The sequence below is a fragment of the Pezoporus flaviventris genome, unplaced genomic scaffold, assembly GCF_033815535.1.
Source record: "Pezoporus flaviventris isolate CSIRO_AGI_PZ_B2104156 unplaced genomic scaffold, CSIRO_AGI_Pfla_v1 ptg000031l, whole genome shotgun sequence".
In the NCBI taxonomy this organism is placed as follows: Eukaryota; Metazoa; Chordata; class Aves; order Psittaciformes; family Psittacidae; genus Pezoporus; species Pezoporus flaviventris.
The window spans coordinates 52,456,592-52,478,821 of NW_026892579.1; the positions used below are offsets into that span (position 1 = coordinate 52,456,592).

Consider the following 22,230-nt stretch of genomic DNA (forward strand, 5'->3'; position numbering starts at 1 on the left):
ACAGACCAGACATCAGGAAAAGTCCAAATTCATGAAGTCTGGCATGTGACTCACAGATCTCCAGCCAGCAATTTGAAAATCCCAGAAATTTTGAGGGTCTTCTAGATTCACAGCTGAGTCCAGCTCAGACTGCAACCATTCAAGCAACAGCTCACAGACCAGATTTGTAGGGGCAAAACTTTAATGGGGGTTATTGCATCACCTACTAGAAAATACAGCTGTTTTCCTGAGGATTCTGCCCAAAAGTTTTCAGAAAGATTAAACTAGGATAGTAAACTCAAGTGCCTGACTCAAGGGAGGAGCATGCACAACACAAAGAGGACAGCCAGCATTTTCAGCAAATAACCCACTAATTTTTGATGACAGCTACAGCCCAGTTTTCAAGCAACGTTTTAGTGAAATCAGAGGTGCAAGAGCTCTCTTTCCTGCAGAATTAAGCTTAGCCATCTAGCACGGATCATCAAAAAATTAAGATACCTAGAGTTAAGAGTTTATGTGTCTGGGGTTAAGATATTTGTATGTATTTATTGTGGGAAAGAGGGGAATCAAGGAAAGGGGGAAAAATGCACCTATAAAGAGTCTGTATCTAGATACAAAGTTCTTCTAGTACTTGGAGCTTCTGTATATCCAGAGTTAGGCAAGAGAAAAACAGACTGTTTCCAGTGTGAGGATCCTGCTGGTCAAAGAAGGCTGATGTAGCTCTTGGACGTGCCTTTGCCACTCATTGTACACCAAGACATTTATGCAGGGCTTTCTTTTCGGTGTTTCCAGGTCATGCCTGGGAGCTACTGGGAACAGAGCTGCTAAAAGCACCATAGAAACTCAAACCTGGGAAAGATCACTATCTTATTAAAGTTCAGTTCCCTGCTGCGGGGGTATCATGTCTCTTGGCCTCTCTCATACACCCACCATGCTTCTACCCAGGCACCTCTTGAGCCTTCTGCCCACCATTCCCCCACCAGAAGAATGCTGCAAAACCTTGTCACATTCACAGTCTATGTTCCCCTCAAACAGAGGCAACCTACCAAATCCCAACCAATCACATGAATCCCTTATTATTTTCCTTATTATTTTAAGAATTATGGACAGGTCTCGTTAGGTACCTTATAAAGGCTGAATTAAAAATTACTTCACTCTAAAGCTTGTACCCCTTAGTCTCAAACTCTCAGAACCAGCCTTTTATGGTTTTGGTTTGTTGGGTTTATTTTCTGTGTAAAACAAAAGCCTTGAACTGAGGTTGCTCTCTTCTTGCCAATGCCCATTCATTCCACCTTCTTGATAATATAAGCCTCTGTTAGCCTTTCTGCAATGCCTCATTTTACTTCTAGTGCCCTACTGGAGCTAATCCTGCTCCATCATCATCTAATTACCTCTGCCCCAACCCTCCCGCAAAGCCCAGCTGTGCTAATACACTGTTGAGTTATCAGCCTGCCCAGGCATCGTTCAGTTGGCAGAGGAGTAAGCAGAAAACAAAGCACTGAGCACTGTAACTACACTGAGAACAGCTATGGATCAGGCCCATTCTTTTATGAAGTGCTTTCAGATCCTTGCATAAGAGTGCAATAGAAGTGCCAGATGTTATTATAAAGAGATGCAGTCCCATTACTTGTACACAGAGTTGTGCTGCCTGCTAATAGCACCATTATCCTAAGGCACGTGGTTCTATTAATGCATTTCACTGCTTAGTGCTGAACCTGGGGACCATTATTTCCACTGGAAAGGTAAGGCCAGTTCACATGACATGATTTAAACCTCTACAGTGAAGCATGCATATGCTGCACCAGGTCGTAAATCTTAACTGGATGCTGTCAGCTAGAAAGGGACAAAAATTGAAACCATTTATCTGAACTCTCCACCCATCCACCTCTGTTCACCCTGGCCAGTTTTGGGAAGAGGGATAAAATGATTCCAAATGCCCACTGGGTTCATTAAGCAGCAGCAAATCCCAGATCTAAAAGCGCTGCTGATTTCCTTCTGCTCTCCCTGAATGAATTTGTTCATTCAGGATGCTTAGGACTTCCTCCATTTCCCTCAATCTGAGCAGAAAAACCATAGAGGGGACAAATCTCACTACTTCCTCCTGTTTTTGCTCCCACTTGAGTCTAAAGTCAACCTGTCATCATCTAATTACTGAGACTTCAGGACCCATGACACAGCTGAGCTATTCAGATCACAGCCAGCAGTAGGTAATAGCTTCTTTATGCTGCAGCCCAGGCTTGAGGGCTGTAGAGGTCCTCTTATCACATTTGGGAAGGAAAACATGAATAAAAGGAGTAGTTACCATTTGATCTGATACTTCCCTGAGCACTGCCCTTTGATGGCTTCCTGCAGTTACCAACTAGAAATTTATTTTTTGGCTTGGTTTTCTCCTTAGCAGGGCTTGTTTCTGGGAGCATAACTAGCAAGACTGACTAGCAAATGAGTACTGATAGGGAAAAACATACCTGTGACATTCCTTCACAGACCGATGAAGAATTAACTGAAATAAGAAAAGCAATCGTATTTCTGGATACTCAGCTGCAATAGTAACATACACCTAAGGTAGATTTGCAGGGCAAATATTCAGAGACTCTTAGTAAAAGATCTAGAATCTGATGCTAGAAACATGCTAAAATTACTCTGCCAGGACACTGCAGCTACTTCTGGGATAAGGTGGTAAAGGATATATCATCGCAGATAGCAAAGTTAAAAATTACTGTGATAGATTTAATATCAATACTGAGCAAATGAACTCCAATTTCCCAGGTTTCGACCAAGAAACCAAGTCTAAGATGACTGCATGATAATTTGATTTAATAGATAAAAACTATTTTTTTTAACCATAATCCAGTTTTGTAACTCTTCCCATTTGCACTGCCCCCTACGAAGTGGGACTCCACTTCTCAGGTGCTGCTCATTTAGGAAAGGACTGTGACAAAAGGGTATTTGATGTTCACTAAATATCCGACCCATCTGAATTCTTTTCTCATGGGTGATACAATCTGGTATCCAACTCAGTACTCTCCAAAAATTCTTCAACACTACAAGGACTCTTAAAGGATGTTTAAGGTTTGCAATGGTCATTTTTAGATATAGAGCTTTACAATGGTGTTAGTTCAAAGTCCTAAATTTTTGTCATGAACTCTAGGTATGTCTTTCTATACCCACACATAGCCCTGGTAAGACTGTCCCATTTTACTGCAGGTACTGAAGAGGAGCAAAACCCAAATATCACCACAGCTGCACAAACGCTGAATGCTAAATCTCTGCCAGAGAGCTGAAACTCTGTGTCTCACAGCTAACATCCTGCTCTAGTAAGAGAAAATAACACTTTCAGAAGAGACTTCAAATTTATGTTAGAAAACAGGAGAGTGTTAAAAAAGGTATGCATTGCCCAGAAAATAAAGCTCATTTATGTCTCATAAAATACATGATTAACCATAGTTAACCATTAATACAGCTGCACTGCATTAGAACTGCTATTCAAAGTTGGAAAGCATTTAATATTATATATTGCTGCTGCTCAGCCTAAATTGTTTTTTTTTGCCCCCCCTTTAAATGTACACAATATTACAAATTTAATTTTAAGCTGTTTGAATCAGTCTGTAAAAAAGATTTGATTATACCTGAGTGTTCTGGCCCCAGTTTTTCCATATCTCAGTAATCTTGGCAGTAATTGGCTGATTAGCTCCCTCACACTCCATCTCTGCCTCAGTTTCCATGGTAATGTTACAGGAGCTATTATAGATGAGAACTTCATCTCTTTCCACTTTAGGGCTGAAACGAGAAGGGAGGTTAAATGGGGTGTCATCAATCTTAATGAAATGCAATTATTTTTACTCTTATTAATCATTGCAAGCCATTAGCTTGTGGCAACTCCTGGCCACCATTTGTCAAACTTTGCAAATTTCTGTAATTTTGTTTCCATTCTTTTATTGTTTATTTGTTTTTCCCCTCCTTTATCTGCACACACTCAGGATGAAAATACATGCAGTAAATATCTCTCAGTGATGCCTTTCTGCTTCCCCAAACTATTACAAACAGTAAGAAATGCCATTCTAGGACCAAGGCAGGAAGATAAGTGCAGACAACAGCTAGGGAATCAGCAGTGTCAGGATCAAAGATGGACTCCTACATGGAGTAGGGTTTGTTTGTGTCTCCCCCCTCCCCATCTTACTCACACTTAGCAACAGGGAATGAATAACTTGCAACTCCCCTAGGGCAAGTGGAGAAATTGGAAAAGCCACACAACTGGCTAACTGGTCCCTAATTCCAACTGTGAAAAAATGAGCTCATTTAGGGGTTCCAATTCCTGCTACCCAGCTGATTGCAATGATGCTTTGTTGCTAGCATTGGAACATTAACTTAGTAAATTAATTAAACTTACTTAACAGCCCAGACTAAGGAGATTCGATATATGTGCCAGTTATACCAACAGACATTTGCTCTAAAACCTCCCCTTGCATTGGGGGAAGAAGTGACAGAAAAGGGGGTGGGGAAGAAACATGTTTTTTTTTTGCCTTGGTCTTGCTGCTAACAGGAGCTGACTTTGGTAGCTTTTCATTACAGGGAGCTACAGGATCCAGCATCCCTCAAAATGAGGGGGAAACTTCCAAATTCACTTCTACAGGCTTAGGTTCAGGACAGGATAATCCAACGTCACTTCTCATTCCTTGCCTGGCCATTGCTCCTTCTTCCTCCTCTCCCCACCAAGCTGCAGAACATACACACCTTGTATCTCCTTCCCAGCTTGTGGGAAGGAGAGCAGAAAGGAGATGAGTTACAGCAACACCCATAGCTCAGAAATTATACCACTTTTCTGAATAGCTGAGAAAGGACAGAGTTCATAATATGATTTACTTAACAAAATAGAGACTCAGAAAGGTAGGACTAGGATTTTCAGAGGTCTCCAGGCTCCTAAAAGGTCCATCTAATGGGGCTTTCTGAAGTGCCAAATTTAAGAGATTAAGTTCTACCAAAATCAACCCAATTGGAAAGTCAACACTCAGACCTTTGTTAGGAGGGTGATGATCAGGATGCTTTGACGAACCTGAAGTTTTCAAACCATGCAGGATGTGGCAGCTCACTGTACAAATAAAGAGCTGCTCTGACAGAGAGCAGTTAGGGGTTATTTGTTTTGTTGCCCTTTTTCAGTGTTAAAGTATTAAAGGAAGCAGCCACATTAGAAACTACAAAAACATCAACAACAACAACAAAAAAAGCCTTTTGCAAGTAGCTCACTCTTTTTAACAATGAATTTTTATTTCTATATTTAAATGAACCTTTCCGTCTGCTGTATCAATAATCAAAAGCCAGCCATAGGCAACTACACTTGCTTTTGATAGCAACACTTTGAGAACTGCTCTTGTCCTGTACAATAATTCAATGGACTTGGCGTTCAATTCAAGACAGCACAGCACTTCTTTTTAATGCTACAAGAAAAAGCTGCATCTTTTAAATAAGCATCTGTTTTAAAGGCAAAAGGGGGTTGTTGTTGGCTGGATGCAGGGCATGGGCCCAATTTGCCAGGCACTGAAGTCAATACAAGGATCTTTGAGTGGCTGTTCACATCTTTTTACAAAAGTTAACAAGCTTTGCTTGTAGGCAAAGAGCCAATTCCTCCCTGTCCTCTCGTAACTGCATTCCAAAACCTTGATGCTGGAAACAGTTAACAAATTGCAGTGGTTAAAGGAAATGCAGGAAAAGAAGGGGTGACTTATTAAAAGGGAATTCATGGATGTATTTGGTACCGTGTTGTCAATGGCAAGACTTGCACCTCTTCTAAGGAATATGCATTGGGAATTATGTGTTCATAAAGTACAGACTACATCAGGAGAAGCTTTATTCAAACCACTGTAAAACTAGTAAGACAGATTTCATATGCAGTTAGGCCAGGAGCGATTTCAACAATTTTAAACCATCCTGGAAGGAATGCCTTAATTTTTGAACATTTGCACAGAACTCAAATAAATATATATTTTTGTTATTGTTACTATTGGTTACTATTATTAATTACAGCAATCTAGGTGTATTATTTTAGGAATTCCAAAAATCTTCCTTTTCTAGTCTTAATATTTTAATTTTCTAACACTTCAATACAAATTCCATTAATATTTTGAAATGAAACTTTTTTCTGAACTGATGTTTGAAAAAAAACTGTTTTCAAAAGTCCTGAAACAGGTCATTTTGCATGACTTTAAGCTCTTCCTCCCTCCTCCCCACATTTTTTAGATCAGGAAACTCACTTGAAAATGAACAATTATCTTTTCCCCAGCTCCTTTTCAGCAGGAACCAGATTAGAAATAAATTCACCAGAGAAAAAACATCAGTACCCTGGAAAATTTCTCAGTAGCCCAAGTTTTAATTTCTAACCACTAGACATATATGAGCACAAAATGGGGAAAAGTTAATGACAATAACAAGAAAGTTGAAAAAGCTGGAAGGATAGGTAAGAATAAGTTGATTGATTTGATTCAGAAATATCTCCCTGCTAGGATTCCCTGGAGGAATAATAAACCCTGTCTCTGGGACATTTACAAATAAATTGAACAAAAGCACAGTGAAAAACAATACGGAAGCAGCAAATGGACTGTATGACTTTTCCTTCCACAGTAGCGGCCCAGACCACAAAAAGGAGCAAAAAGAAAAATAATCATACAAATAGACTCGTTGCAGGTGAATTTTTTTAATCAGTAAAGAGCTGAGCGCAGTTTAAATATCCAGAGAACAGGAAGCAAAAGAACAAGGAGTGAGATATTGGATTGTCCTATAGCTTTCAAGGTTGTAGGTTACTTGTTTTGGGGTTACACTGATGTGAGCAAAAGCAGAGTTCAGGTAGACAAAGCAAGGATTTTAGAGTTCCTTGTTTTGCAATAAGTCACTCTTGGAGCGATAGAACTGACTAGTTTAATTTCAGGATTTTTCTTGCCTCCCTCCAGGTCTCCCTACTCATATGTCTTCGCAACAAAACTGTCCTCATCCCCTAGGACGTTACCAATGCACAAAGTGACTTTGGACACATCTGTTGGCCAGCTGCATGTATATAGAATTATAGAATCATAGAATAGTTAGGGTTGGAAAGGACCTTAAGATCATCTAGTTCCACCCCCCCTGCCATGGGCAGGGACACCTCACACTAAACCGTGTCACCAAAGGCTCTGTCCAACCTGGCCTTGAACACTGCCAGGGATGGAGCATTCACAACCTCTTTGGGCAACCCATTCCAGTGCCTCACCACCCTCACAGTAAAGAATTTCTTCCTTATTTCCAATCTAAACTTCCCCTGTTTAAGTTTTAACCCATTACCCCTTGTCCTGTCACTGCAGTCACTAATGAAGGGTCCCTCCCCAGCATCCCTACAGGCCCCCTTCAGATACTGGAAGGCTGCTAGGAGGTCTCCACACAGCCTTCCCTTCCACAGGCTGAACAGCCCCAACTTTCTCAGCCTGTCTTCATACGGGAGGTGCTCCAGTCCCCTGATCATCCTCGTGGCCCTTCTCTGGACTTGTTCCAACAGTTTCATGTCCTTTTTAGGTTGAGGACACCAGAACTGCACACAATACTGCAGGTGAGGTCTCACAAGAACAGAGTAGAGGGGCAGGATCACCTCCTTCGACCTGCTGGTCACACTCCTTTTACAATCATAGAACCATAGAATAATAGAGTAATTAGGGTTGGAAAAGGCCTTAAGAACATCTAGTTCCAACAGTTCAGGATACAGCTGGCTTTCTGGGCTGTGAGCACATACTGAAGCTGGCTCATGTTCATTCTCTCATTGACCAGCTCCCCCAGGTCCTTCTCTGCAGGGCTGCTCTGAATCTCTTCTCTGCCCAACCTGTAGCTGTGCCTGGGATTGCTCCCACCCAGGTGTAGGACCTTGCACTTGGCATGGTTAAACTTCATGGGGTTGGCATCAGCCCACCTCACAAGTGTGTCCAGGTCCCTCTGGATGGCATTCCTTCCCTCCAGCATATCAACCGAACCACACAGCTTGGTGTCATCGGCAAACTTGCTGAGGGCGCACTCAATCCCACTGTCCATGTCACCAACAAAGATGTTGAACAAGACCGGTCTCAACACCGACCCCTGAGGGACACCACTTGTTACTGGTCTCCAGCCAGACATTGAGCCATTGACCACAACTCTTTGTGTTCAGCCATCCAGCCAGCTCTTTATCCACCAAGTGGTCCATCCATCAAATTGATGTCTCTCCAATTTAGAGACAAGGATGTCGTGTGGGACAGTGCCGAACGCTTTGCACAAGTCCAGGTAGATGACATCAACTGCTCTACCCCTGTCCATCAGTTCCGTAGCCCCATCATAGAAGGCCACCAAATTGGTCAGGCAGGATTTCCCCTTAGTGAAGCCATGCTGGCGTTACTGTCCTGGTTTCAGCAGTAGCAGTCAATTTTTCTCCTTGGTAGCTGGTGCAGTGCTGTGTTTTGACTTTCAGCCTGGGAACAGTGCTGATAATACCGATGTTTTCAGTTGTTGCTAAGTAATGTTTACCCTGACCAAGGACTTTGTGAGGCTCATGCTCTGCCAGGGAGGAGGGGAAGCCAGGAGGAAGCAGAGACATGACACCTGACCCAAACTAACCAAAGAGGTATTCCATACCACAGCACATCTTGCCTGGGGGGATAACTGGGAGTTACCCGAAAGGACACGGGGTCTTCTGGGTCTGACTCGTTTTTCAGCGGGTGTTATCATATTCTCTTCCCTTGTTATTTTCTCGTATCATTGTTGTCATTGGTGGTAGCGGTGGTGATTTGTGTTGTACATTGGTTGCTGGACTGTTCTTGTTTCAACCCGTGGGAGTTGCACTCTTTCGATTCTCCTCCCCATTCTCCGGTAGTGGGAAAGTGGAGACCCCCTCGGGGTGGGACACACGGGCCTCGATTGCTTCCAGCCCAGCACCACTCACTGGGAGTGAGTGAATGAGCTGTCTGGCTAGGTTTAAACCATGACAGTCACCAAGCACCTTGTTATGCTGTCTGGCCTACAGTTTGCTGGCAAACAGCCGATCAGGGCAGAACTCTGCCTTCCTCTCCATCAACAGGAAAATAATTACTTTCTGCCTAACACAGATTTTCTCAAACCTGACAAGAACTTGATAATTCTTAAGATGTTCATCTTTGTGGATCCCAGGTCAAACTAAAAAAGCTTGTGAAAAGGATATGATAGGCTGAAAGGTAGATGCCGTAACTGTGTGTATATATAAATATATATATATGTATGTGTACATATATATAACTGTGTGTATATCTATATTTAGTAACAAAAGTTTGGGGTTTCTTTGGTCCTTTTTTTTTTTTAACAAGTTTAAATAACTGTGTTACTCATGCCTTGCTGTCTTTGTTCAATATATGTTAATTGTTTTTCTTCCTTCAACACAGAGTATCCAGAACTACTTTTTGTTACTCGCAACACCAGCTGTGACATAAGGACCAGCTATGGATGAGGACCAAACCTCTGCAACTCAATTGAAAGACCTGGAATGCAACATCATGCACCAGCCAGGAAAGGTTTTACCATATACAGCAAATCACGGGCAAAACATTACAGAGATATTCTAATTCTCTGTTTGTTTAGTATTCTTTGGAAAGTTTTGTTCACCTATTCCTTAATTCAGACCTCCCTCTGAATCTTGGAAGTAAATGCTCTGCAGGTATATACCCTCACCACTCTATTAAAGGCAACAGTACCAATTTATATTCCTGGCAACTTGACCTTGGATTTGTAAAGCCTAAGCCTTGAATAAGTAAATGAATGCCTGAGCACCCTTGCTGAGTAAATATATCGTACAGCCTGCTGAATTTTCTCTGCGACTTTTTGCTCATGAAAATGCCTGGAGAGAGGAAGGGGGGATGTGAGAAAGGGGTAAAAAAAAAATCAAACCCAACCAACAAAAACTTCTGCTTTCCATAATGCCTAATCTTTTTCCCCATTGGCATCCACCAGATGTTGCTTTGGATCAGAAGATAAATATTAAAACCTAAGAAGGAACAAAGCAGGCTGTTTACAAGATGGGTTTTCTGATGTCTCTCAAACACTTTAAAAAGAGGAAATGGAAGGAGGGGGGAGGACTAGAGATGCTTTGATAGACACAAAGAATTAATTTCACAACCCAGCGGAGCTCTCTAGTGGTCTCAAGGCTAAATTGCTCTATTGACGTCAACCTAAGGATCAGAAATCTGTTTGTTCAGTCCATCATTTGGCAGAGGCCAATTCTGCAAAAGGTGGAATGCCATCCTGGGGATGTTATTCATGGATGGGCCCATTCTGCTGTTGGAGAGACAAAGCACTAACCTGATAAAGAGTCCAGCAAAATGCCTCTGGGGTGGGTTGACATCCTTCTGATGCCACTGAGGTGGGCTGTCCTCACAGACATACAGGTAAGACACAGATTCTCTCTGGTGATAGGAACCTACTGTGACTTGGACATCACATTCAATAAAAGTGGCTCTATCTTCTTGGCAGTCGACAGACGAATGTGTCAAGCCACAGAGAACAGCCAAAGAAGCTGCAAAGAGAAGAGAGAAAAAAAATAACCCAAAGCAGCCTACACACCACTGATATTAAGCATATTTTAGCAGTAACAGTTGTCATTGTAGATTCCTGATGTGCATGTTCCAAACCTTCTTTTGGTGCATCGTTCTGGGGGATGAGTAGGTATCCATGCAACTCCTTCAGCCTTTTGCTTAGTCTGAACAAGCATATAACCTCCCTTGTGCATTCAGCATCAGGATGGCCTTTGGGATCAAATTGTTGTGTTTAGAAGGAGGTGACATCAGTGATACAGTATGAGTATGGACATTTCTTATGGGGAAGATAGACTGTGGTTTACAGATCAGGCATAAGGCACACACCTGTTACAAGGGAGATGTGACAACATCTATGACAACTTTGAAATACAAAAACAGGCTTTATGAAAACATTGCCACATCTTGGAGGGATTCTGGAGAAGTTGTGGGAAGTGGGATCTCCCCACCTTGCTTTGTACCTGAGCGTGACTAGAGAGTTAGTTCAACTTTGACTCCATGGATGTGGTAGGAAGTGTAATGGGAGCAGCTGCTTTGTTTTGAGGTGTATTTAAGGAGCAAGTGGTGTGAAAATAAACGAGATTTTCTTATTCAAAACCCAGACAAAAAATATATATGAACTGTCACTGAAGTTCAGCTCAGTTTAAATGTTTGGTTTTAATAATTTAAAACAGGAATCCTTTAAGCATTAAACCATGCCAGAGATCAAAACTGCTTCTCTCAAAACCCTGAACATGTAAAGACATTTGGAGAATTTTCATTAATCCTGAACTAATAAAATAGTTGTATTGAACTCCTGGAAAGCTCTGTGGACAGTATCACAATATGCACCATAGTATCCAACGTGTCCCTCAAGTATCATAAATCAAATCAACAAGAATTTATCAAGAAAAGATATATTTTTGTTGTTAGCTTTTTTTGGTTCTAGTTTCTCAAAAGATACCCTGTTTGCTTGGAAAGTGTCATTGTCAATGAATGTCTTAGTTCCTAAGGAGTGGAACTAAGAAAACGGTTTTTGAAATGGTAAAAATATGAAAATGCTTTATTTCCTATGTTAAAAAATGTAGTATTTTTTTGCTAAAAATTATTAATTCATATACAGTATTTCTGAAAAGTTTACAACTTTAATGTTTAAGGTGTTTTTTTTAAATGTTAAAACCTAGTATTTCATCTGCTCTGAACTTTGGAGAGAAAGTTCATATTTTTTCTGTATTTCTTCTTCTCTGGATTTAGCATAAGTAAAAAGTTACCACATCCTCAAAGATTTCACAGTATGCTTAATCCTTTTCCCTCCCCAAATCCAGTGACAATTCTATTGCTCAGGATCCATTCAAACACAGCCAAACACAATCCCTGCCTTGAAGACTGACATATAAATATGAAAGACAGAAGTAATAGAGAAGCCTAAAGGAATGATGCCACCATGCGTATATTTTGCTTTTATTGCCCAGAAATTATACCTAGAGCCACCTCAGGTATTCTATTGTTCCCACAGAAGCCTTGCTTCTTCCTTGAGGACAGGCTACCATTCCAAGGGCATTCTAAGTTGTGTTAGATATATGAGTTTTGGAAATGCTTGTCATCTAAGACAACCAAGTACTACAAATAACTTGCTATTGCAACAACCCACAGCAGAACCAAATCATTATAGGACTCTCCGAAAGAGAGGGGCATGTATGCTTCGTTTTTTTTGAGAATTTCTCAAAACTAGTAAGGATGAAAGACATTCAAGCAGTGATGGCACTGCCCTTTCCTTCCTCCACAAACCCACAACTTTTCTGCAGACAGAAAAATTTGTAATAGGGTATAACAGCTCTTTCTGCTTTAATTTTCTATTCTACTGGTGACATGAAAGACTGTAATAAGCTCAGATGTTGTAATGAAGAATAAGAAGCTACCTTAGATGAATAAGCAACTAGAGCAACACTAACACACATATGGAAAGGAACAGAATATTTTCAGTTGGAAGGGATCTACCATAACCATCTAGTCCAACCACTTCAGGGTTAACCAAAAGTTAAGCCATACTTTTAAGGGCATTGGCCAAACGCCTTTAACAGTGACAGGCTTAGGGCATTGACCACCTCCCTAGGAAGCCTGTTCCAGCGTTTGACCACTCTCTGAAGGTGGGTGGTCAAAGGAAGATTAAATTGACATTGCATAGTTTAAGAAAAAACAGCAGGTTGCTGTAAGCTAACCCAAAGAGGCTTTGGTTTAATTTGTGGTCTTGAAAAGAGCATGTCGTGGTTTTCCTGTGTAGAGAAACAGCTGAGCCTTATTTTAATATGAATGTTAGAAATTTATCCCAGAATCTCAAGACATGAATATTTTCCTTGATACCTTGCTGCTGTCAAAGAACTTGCCTGGCTAATGTAGGTCACCAGAAATTATTTCCAGCGCAGCTCTTAGAGACCAGCAGAAGAATAGCCTGTCTCTTTGGATACTTCTGGAGCGTCACATGGAAATCAGGCACTTCTAATGTGGTCCAATGCCCTCATTTTAATGTTATCATGTCTGTAGGAACAGGAGGCCTTGTATTCTGCCAACTGCTGAAATAATTTTTAACTCAGACCAGGCAAACAAAGGGACTAATTATAAAATCAAAGCTAAAGAACATGATTACAAAGGGCTGTAGAGAGATAGGTAGATGTAAAAACCAAGAAAACCCTGCTTAATCTGTACAGCTGTCTGCTTATATACATGTAGATGATTTTCAGAATCAAACCTAGGACTGCTTTTGCTCTCTCAGGGGGAAGGAAGGAGGGGTCTCATCTCCACACTCTACAGCTCCTTTCCATCTGATGGAGATACTACTCTTCAAGGAGACATGCCGTTCTCATTGCTTCTTTAGGGATCTCCGAGGTCCTCCTATTCCCTGTTCCCAGTTTAATATTTTTCTCAGGTAGGGGGAAGTCTTGGCTTTTCATCCCACTTCTTCTCACCATTAAGTGCAAGTATTATTGGTGGCATTATCTTCTGCCACAACAGCAACAAAAATATCAGCTAAAGATTACAACACAGTATGTTCTAAGAGGATGTTCTATCTGTTCTAGGACACAATTCTTCTTCCTGCTTAATTGGTTAGTGTTCAAGCCCCAGAATAAAGCTTTTTTTATGTTTTACATTCCCTATAAAGATAAAACCTGCTAATCAAGTGTAATACAATCCCATCACTGAGATGAATGCATTCATCCCATTACAGCTTCTCTTTTGAGATCAGACACAACGGCAGCCAATTCTCTGCATGTTGGCAATGGATTAAGGACCGACTGCCCCCAACCCTGTCTTTGAGGGATAGTCTGTTTCAAGCCAGGATCCTGGGCTGTTCAGCAGAAGGGCTTTTTTTTCTGGGTGGCTGTTTCATAACAACTGCTGGACATGTGATGAGGCTAAAACCTTCAGGAGTCCCAAGGGCAGCTGCAGACTGATTGAACAACTGCCCAAGGAGTCCTGGTGCCAAATCACACATCCCCAGTAATCCACCACTCACAAAATGCACTAGAGAACATAAACTCAACATGGGCTTAGCAGAGAAGACAAAGGTTAAAAAACAAAAGGTGGATGGAGAGAGGTATAAAGAGACCTGCTAAGGTCATCAAGTCCAACCTCTGCCTAAGAAGAATTACTTCCTGGGAGACATTCATTTTGCACAACCAAGTTTCAGAAGTCCTAAGAGGTGACTGCATCTAATTCCAGCACTCGATCGATCTCACTGTCAGAACATGCCTGCCATGTATTTGACATGTTTTTTTTTCTTTTTCTCTCTTTCTCAATTGTATTTCTGGATTTAAAAGAGAGAAGGGACCATTCGGATCCTTTGGTTTTATCTCCACAGCAAACATCACAGGCCCTGGCTTCTATTGAGGTCTCAATTGCAACATCCTCTTCATTTCTTCTTTGTTTGCTTGTACAAATCACCCCATTTACCTGACTATAGCTCCCCTGGGTCCTAGCCCAGTGCTTCTCCTTGGTATATCTGCACTGCTGCCATCAAAATTCATTCCTCTTTTCTCTAGCCCCATGCAAAGAGCTCCACCAAGCCACGTCTCTCTTCTTTTTAGACTTCATTGAGCTTCATTACATTTCTGGCCTTTAATCTAAATCCTCTTCCCTAAACATCCAGTTTTACCAATGTAATCTGGCTAATAGCAGGTCCAGTCCAGGACTCACTAACAAAGATCCCAGGAGCTGTTACATTAAGACCCTAAAGCCAGACCTGTTATTCTAAGCACTTCAGTGCAACCAGGCAAATCAGTCTCAGCTTTTTCCCTGATGGATCTTCTTATCAGTTCACCCCTTTTTAAAGGTGCCTTATTTACCCTCACCCCGATATCAAACAGATAATGTCAGATACTGGCTTACTGTGAAAACTCATATATGGTACCTACCCTAATATTATCTATTAGGAATATTCAGTTATTTTCTCACCTGCCTTAAGCTTCCTGCCAGTCTCCCCATCTTTCACACGAGCACAATTCAATCCCACAGACTTTAACCACGTGCTCTGTAAATGTAACCTGAGCTGAACAGAACTATAGTTGTATTTGCATTCATCAACAGCACTGTGACATGAATAAGAAAGCAAGAACAAGACAACAGGAGAGCTCTCAGGATCAATCCAGTATGTCTTTAACAGACCTTTAAAGACTTGTGTTTGTGTTTGAGGTATTTTTTTGTTTGGTTGTATTTTGCTTGCCAGGAGTGTGGTTTTGTTAGCTTCATTTAATTTTGTTAATTTTCTTCAGCTTTAAAGGTGAAACTCAAATTTACTTCTGCTGTGATTTGATTTTCCTACATCTTCCAGAAAAGTGTTCATTAAAGAGTCTAGGCATGCATGGATTGAGCATGTTCCAGCACTCAGTGGGCCCAGCTCCTGCCAATGATCGAACCAGAACTCTGCTGCAACACCCATTCCTAAGGAAGACCCCATAAGGGAGGTTTATGGATGAATCCTACTGAGACCAACACACACCTTGTGTCTTAGAAAACTGCCTTTTAAAAGGGAAAGAAGTCATATTTCCCACCTGCAGAGCCTTGCCCTGCTGATCTGATCACGTGTAAGCTAGATGGACCGGCTGGGGATTCCCACAGGAACATTTTAATCAGGTCAGACACAACATGACCTAGCACTGGAATGAAACCCCAGGGCAGTAAGATGCCACCTGACATCATGCACTGCTGGAGGAGAGGTGTTTCTGCTTCACCAGTGTACTGTAACAGAAGAAACACAGCTTAAACTCTTCACTTCTCGTCACCTGGTCCATGAGCAGCAGGGGGAAATGTCAGATAAGAATGCAACCTGGGTGCACCAGCCTCTGCATCAAGGGGCCCTGAGGCACCACAGACTCATCTCTCCACCCATCTCCTTCACAGCTCGTGGTTCTGCATCCCCAAACTCTTCACCACCTCTCCCATGGAGATGGGGTTGTGAAAGGAAGGTCTGAGCCCTGAATGTGTGAATGCCATGTGGCAAACTTCCCCAGGCAAGTAGCACCATGTAGACCATGAGGTGAGACTGGACTAACTGCACTTAATCAGTCCACTCACACCCTGAAAGGTGGGGAGTGTAATCCCTTAAATAATAGGAGGATCACTGCCTGGAAAGCATCTTGCTCTATATACAGAATCACCAATGCCACGTGTAGATGTGCACAAACTGAGTACAAGTGTCCTAGGGAGTACAAACTGCCTGGCAAGCACTCACAGATTTAAGCTGCCTGCAAAGGAATTTAATGCAAGGAAAAAAAAAAAAAAAAAAAAGAAGGGACGTTTTCTTGTAAAGACTTCATTGACAAAACTCGACTGATGAGATTTTCAGGGCTGCACACTGCAAAAATCACAGCAGGGGAGAGACAGGTTGTCTTGTAACTGGCCTCAAAGCCAGAGCGCCTGTGTAGCTTTGTTTGATGACCCTTAGCATCCTCTCTCCCGAAACAGCCAGCAAAGCAGGCAGCAATCAGCATTCACTTGCTGACATCTAGTGTTGGTAATAAGCATTGTGGTGCTGCCTCTGAAATGGTTTTTCCCCAGGCTCCCTCTGCCGCCTGCCACGCAGTGAATTTTGAACACAGTTATTAATGTTTCACAGTTTCAACCAATTTGATTACATTTTATTCTGCTATTCTTCCTACAATAACCAGACTTCGCCTTTTTGTGCTCTGGGTTTCTTCCAGCACTCCAGTACCATGCGTGTTTTCTTGCTTAAAAAAAATAACACAGTTTTGTAGACTGCGCCTGAATCTTAATTAAAACAAGGAAAATTGAGAATTTACAACGTCTTCGTGCCTCCTTTTGAGTGCTTGTGGTTGGATCTAAAAACCCCCTCAATTTTTCTCAGTACTCCTTATGGAAGAGGAAAGGAACCATTAAAAACGACGAGCAAATTGAGAGTTTTGGTACAACTGAGACTGAAAAGGACCCCTGGATGCCTCTTGTCCCAACCCTTGCTCAAAATTTCACATTGGCCTGCTTTTTCAGTAACTATCTAGTCAAATTCTATTTGGAAAACAGATATTCCACACATCTTTGAGCAAAACCTTGGTAATTTACCATTGCTGTCACCTTTCTTCCAGGTCCACAAAGAAGAAGAGTCCATGGAAGTTTGGTGACTTGAATGGTGGAACTCTGGATGACCACAGAACAGCAAACATTCCTGTAGAGATCAGGATGTTCTCCTAGCATCAGAGCTAGGAAGTGCTAAAGTGTTACGCTAGCAAGTGCTGGAATGCTGCAGCACTAAGGTAGGTACTTTGGTGCTTAGGGTTTGGAGAAGGGTGTATGTCTCAGGGTGAGATTTAAAAGCCTTAAATCCTACTTTTTGCAGATCTTAGGAGTCTAATTCTGTGCTGCCAGTAGGAGAGGGAGGAAATACAACTTGTTCCAGGAAATTCCCATTTCAAAGAGTTTCCTCCAAAATCAAGGCAGAGTTATCTCTCTCTGGGAAAGCTGGAGATCATTACAACATTCCCTGCTGCCTTTCTCCATTTAAGGGAATGCATCCACTCTGGAGAGGGATGATCCCGTCTTCCCACTCAAAGGAATTAAATCATCATTCCAGCTGCCCAAATGTATGAACTTGGTCATAGTACAAAATTTTTCACCCTCACAGTCATTCACCCTTTTCCTCCCACCTCATTACCCCCTGAAGCTGTCCCACCATGCAGCCAAAACACAAAATGTATGGGGCCACAGAAGAAAAGGCCTCTAAGGGAGCTCAGCTCACTAAGACAGTCATGATGGCCAAGGGGTTCTTGTGTACACAAGCCCACAGCACTCATTCACATTTTATGCGAGACTGTTTTCCTGAGAAATAGCTGCCACAAGGACCTGCTGACATTGTGTGCACATCTCATCCACAAACACAAAGCATGTGTGGCCACAGGCACATGGTGGATCTAGTCCAGAGCCCATGGCTATTGACACAAAACCTCCCCCTGATAGCAGTTGCCTTTGGACTGAGCTCAAAAACCTGAAGCCAACGTTATGTTGGTTCTTCTCCTTTCTCCAGGGCTGCTGCTGCTTTTTATTCCCATTGGATGAGATACACTGGGACAGACACATGGACACACACACCCCTTCAGGTCAAAATAGAGTTTTAGGCAGTATTTTTAACAAAATGCCAGGTTTTGTGTCTTAGCTGACCTTGTAGGCGTGGGACAAGGCAGGCCAGGTCAGTCATCGTTGTGTTGCCCAACAATCCACAGTTGGTGCCACAGACTGTGACCAAAGTCTTCCCTGGGGAAAACCCAATTCCACGCAGGTAAATTGCTCCTCCATTCAAACCACCTTGGAAAAGAACAGAAAATGGTAATTAAGACACAGGCTGACAGCCAGGTGTCAACAAGTGTATGCTTTTTAATTCATCATTTTTGTGTTCATGCAAAAAAAAACCTACTCGCTGCAGTCCCTCACACTGCACCCCACAGAGAAGCTGCAACAAGCCTTCATGACTTACCCCAGTTGTGATGCACAGCTGTCACCATCAGCTCAGAGGTGAATGTCAGGTTGGAGGAAACCCAGCCCCTGGGGACATCCAGGCCCAGCACACTGTAATGGCCAACAGGGAGCAGAGGAGCAGAGCACTGCAAAGTAGAGTTAGTGATGGTGACACTGCTACAAGCAAAGTCTCCAACAAATACATAGATGGTGTCCATCTCTGTGACCAGTGATACTCTCATGGTTAAAAGGAGACCAGTTGCAGCAAGTGAGAGCAAAGCTGGGGTAAAATCCTCACTGTAACTTATTCTTCCAAGGTAATAGGTGATGCCATCTACTTTCAGAGTCAAAGACCTATTCCCGTTACCTGGGGGTACTGTACACTGGATAGCTGCACAGGTGATGCTGAGAATGAGGCAGGGGCGGTGATCAATGAGAACAGAAGTCATTCTCTTTCCTTTCAGTGCCAAGCCTGCTAAGGTGAGCAGGCCTCCACCATTGGTACTGAAGTTTCGTGGATAAAACTGGTGCACTTGAGGCAGAAGGGTAAGAACAGGGGCTGCCTTTCTGAAGCAAGCTTGCCCACTTTTCCTGTTGAATACGGAAATGTTGTGCTCCCCTGGGGAAATGCAGTCCATCTGGCACTTGATGCTGGTCTCATTCCAGAAAGTTACCTCGCAGACAGCCTGGTTATTCACATGTACCATGGGCCTATCATTTGGCCATGCCAACCTCTGTCCTTTGATCACCACATATGTGAATGTCCCATTGGTTTCCCAGGTCACCGAATCTACAAGAGGGGTCCACCGCTCATGAAGGTGAAGTGTGCAGTCTCCAAGGCAGACACTGCTGATGCCATTGACAATTGCAGTGACATTAAGAACCCAGGATGCCCCAGACAGCCACTGATAATGGAAAGGAAGGGTCCCTGGAAGGACAATGCAACTAATGCCATTATGGTCAGAGTTCTGGACCTCACAGGAATAATTACTCTGCAGGCTGAGCTCTACCAAATTCCTCCTGGATTTTAAAGCAGTACCAGATACAGTGAGTAACATCCCACCACAGATTGATCCTTGTGGTGGGAATATGGAGATTATCTGTGGAGTTATTTTAAGGGTCTGCAGCCTTGCTGTTACACGAGCATATCCCAGCTGCCTCTGCATAACTTGGACGGGGAAAATCCCAGGTTCCAGGCTGTTCAGAGGCAAAGAGCACTGATAAAACATTGCAGACTCATTGCCATGTTGAAATTCTAGTTCACATTCACTATGTCCAAGCATAGCAACAGATCCAGTGATGTTTATCCCTTGGATGCTCAACAGCAGACTGCTTTCTGTGATTTCCATTTTAACAGCGGTAATCAGAGGAGTCAAAGCTCTTTGGTAATTAAAGGTGGTGGTCCTTTTTGCAAAGAGAATGTGTTGAATTGACCTACTGCTGATGACTACGTTTACTCTGACAGAGATTTCTTGTGAATCTTCATTGGATAAATTAGCAGCTGAGGGGGTCAGGCACCAAATTGTATCTTCTGTCAAGTGAGTAACCTTACAGGTTTTCCTGTTCATTGAAACAGAAACCAGGGCAGGATTTTGGCTAAAGCCCACCCCAGAGATTGTGAGCAGTGTTCCACCTAGGAGTAAAACAAAATAAGGAAGGACTTTATATGCAGGAAAGGAATTAACTAATGTGAACAATCACAAACCATGATAAAGCTGATAAACACAGCAGACAGTCTTAGCCAAGATGAATGGAAAAATTAAGTTCTTTTTTCGGAACAAGACAGCTAGAGATAATAGCAATCATATCAGGATAATCCTATGTGGACAGGAGGCTAAGGTATCAGATAGCCAGGGACCTTCATGGCAGTAAATGACATTAGAAAGCCACCACGAAACTGGAGGAAGCTTCTGTGAGAAGACCCATGAGAGCGCACAGAGAATGAACTCTTCAGGGAATGGGATGGTCTGCACAGGCAGGTGGGGAGATGCTAGATGTGGTTTGGTCCTGCTGCATACATGGAAGCAGGATATGGTATGACTACTTTCAAACAAAAAGTCAAACCCACAGACCTTCCTTCAATATTCAGTTCTGCCTGGCTGCTCAGACAGAGTACCAGATTTGCCATGCACTGATGGTCACTTGCCCTGGAGGAGTTCATTGACCAGAAAAGCTGATGCATTGATGAATACAACCAGCTTTAAACCCTCTCTTACTTACATGCTCCCAGTCTGCACCATTTAAGATGGGTAGAACAGGAAAAGGAAGAGAAAAGTAATTCCCCCTCCGCTGTCAAAGGCGACTCTGACCAGGGCTCCCAATGCATGAGCTGGAAGAACACAGGCTGTCTGCTTTCCCCTGTGGTTACCTGTGTGTTTTTATTACCTGCGTGTCTATTTAAGGCCACAGAAGGTGACAGCAAAAGGGTAGTGCAAACTGATAGGATAATTCAGATGGAAAAGCAATTCAGGCAGAGTTAGACACAAAGATATGGCCTCCAAATGAAGCTATTCTTGTGCCTAGTGCTGGAAGCTGGAAGATTTATAGAGAAATATCATCATACACTGCTCCACTCATACTCTTCCTAAGCCATCTTGTATTTGGGTCACTCTTGGGAGACAGGCTCTATTTGGTCTGATCCAGCACAGTTGTTTTACAATATGTCATTGTAATCCCTCTCCATACTGGCAGAAGAAGGAGCCTTAGAAGTCTCTGCTACCACCCTTGCCACTGAGAGTAGGTGCTAATTATCTGGAATAAGCATGAAACCCAGTGTCTGAATTTACATGCTGCAGCACAGCTGTATCTGCATTTCCTCCCAGGGTGCTGAGAATAAGGGCAGCAGCAAAGAAGTAGCAGCCTGGATTTTAGGTAACAATAATAAAAATGTAAACCCTCCAGCATTCTCAGCCTAATCCCATGCTTCCAATCCCAGAGCCCAGCTGAAACCTCTCTCCATTTTCCTTTAGTCTGCAGTACTAGTACTCCCAGGGCCCTGTCTGTCTTGCTTCAACCTCTTTATCCATTAAACACATGCCCTTCCTTTTCCCATGATCTGCCTGAAAAAAAAACAAGTTGGTTTATAGCAGGGTTCCTTTTGAGTGAACTCCAGTCCTTGATCCAGATGGCCACACAAGTGTTATAGACAACAAAAGACCAGAGATAATGGAGGGGGTAGGACTGGTGATTTTTCCAGTGATGAGATTCTCTGTCAACTTAAGCCATCCATACAACTACAGCTAAAGTTTTAGTTGGTTCTTATTTAAACTTCAATTTACCCTTAAATATGAAAATAAGGATGCAATAATTTATTTTTTGGTCTTTTTTTACTATAGCTTAATCTTCAAAACTTATAGGCTTTGCTTTCCAAACTCTATCTCCACTCTCATCTTTCAAGGTTTGGGCAATTCACAAAGTATTGAAGCAATCATGTAACACAAAGCCCCTGAGTTTTTGTATCTTTAAGTGTATTGCGAGCCTAGGAGAACAATCTGTGGAGGACCTGACGTTGCATCACAAGAATTTCTCTGTCTCCTATAATAGCATTTCTAAGGGCTCATGTAAAAATCACTACATTTTGAGGGGATTTAACTCTCCCCCACCCAATTTAAATTTTTTTTTTTATTTAAAAATAAATTAACTATACCAAATATGATTTTTAAGATTTAAAGTTAAACTTTTCTTTTTCATTCAGTAATATCTCACTCTGAAAAGCAATTTACTTCCAGTGTTTAAAAACTCAGAATGAGACTAATAAATACTTCATTTTTTATTA

The 22,230-nt window shown here is 42.2% G+C and overlaps 1 protein-coding gene across 8 annotated transcripts in view; it reads right to left on the reverse strand.

Annotated features, from left to right (window-relative positions):
- The window catches only part of PKHD1 (PKHD1 ciliary IPT domain containing fibrocystin/polyductin), a 254,520-nt gene that overhangs the window by 183,358 nt on the left and 48,932 nt on the right, over positions 1-22,230 (reverse strand). For all 8 annotated transcript variants that reach the window (XR_009744646.1, XM_061461031.1, XM_061461032.1 and 5 more), the window contains exons 32-35: positions 18,475-20,088; positions 18,162-18,305; positions 10,288-10,501; positions 3,606-3,756 (exon numbers count right to left, since the gene is read on the reverse strand). Coding sequence is in view for 7 of the 8 variants with exons in the window: in XM_061461031.1 (XP_061317015.1) it covers positions 3,606-3,756; positions 10,288-10,501; positions 18,162-18,305; positions 18,475-20,088 (2,123 nt within the window). In the remaining variant the exon portion in view is untranslated. The remainder of the gene's footprint in view (positions 1-3,605; positions 3,757-10,287; positions 10,502-18,161; positions 18,306-18,474; positions 20,089-22,230) is intronic.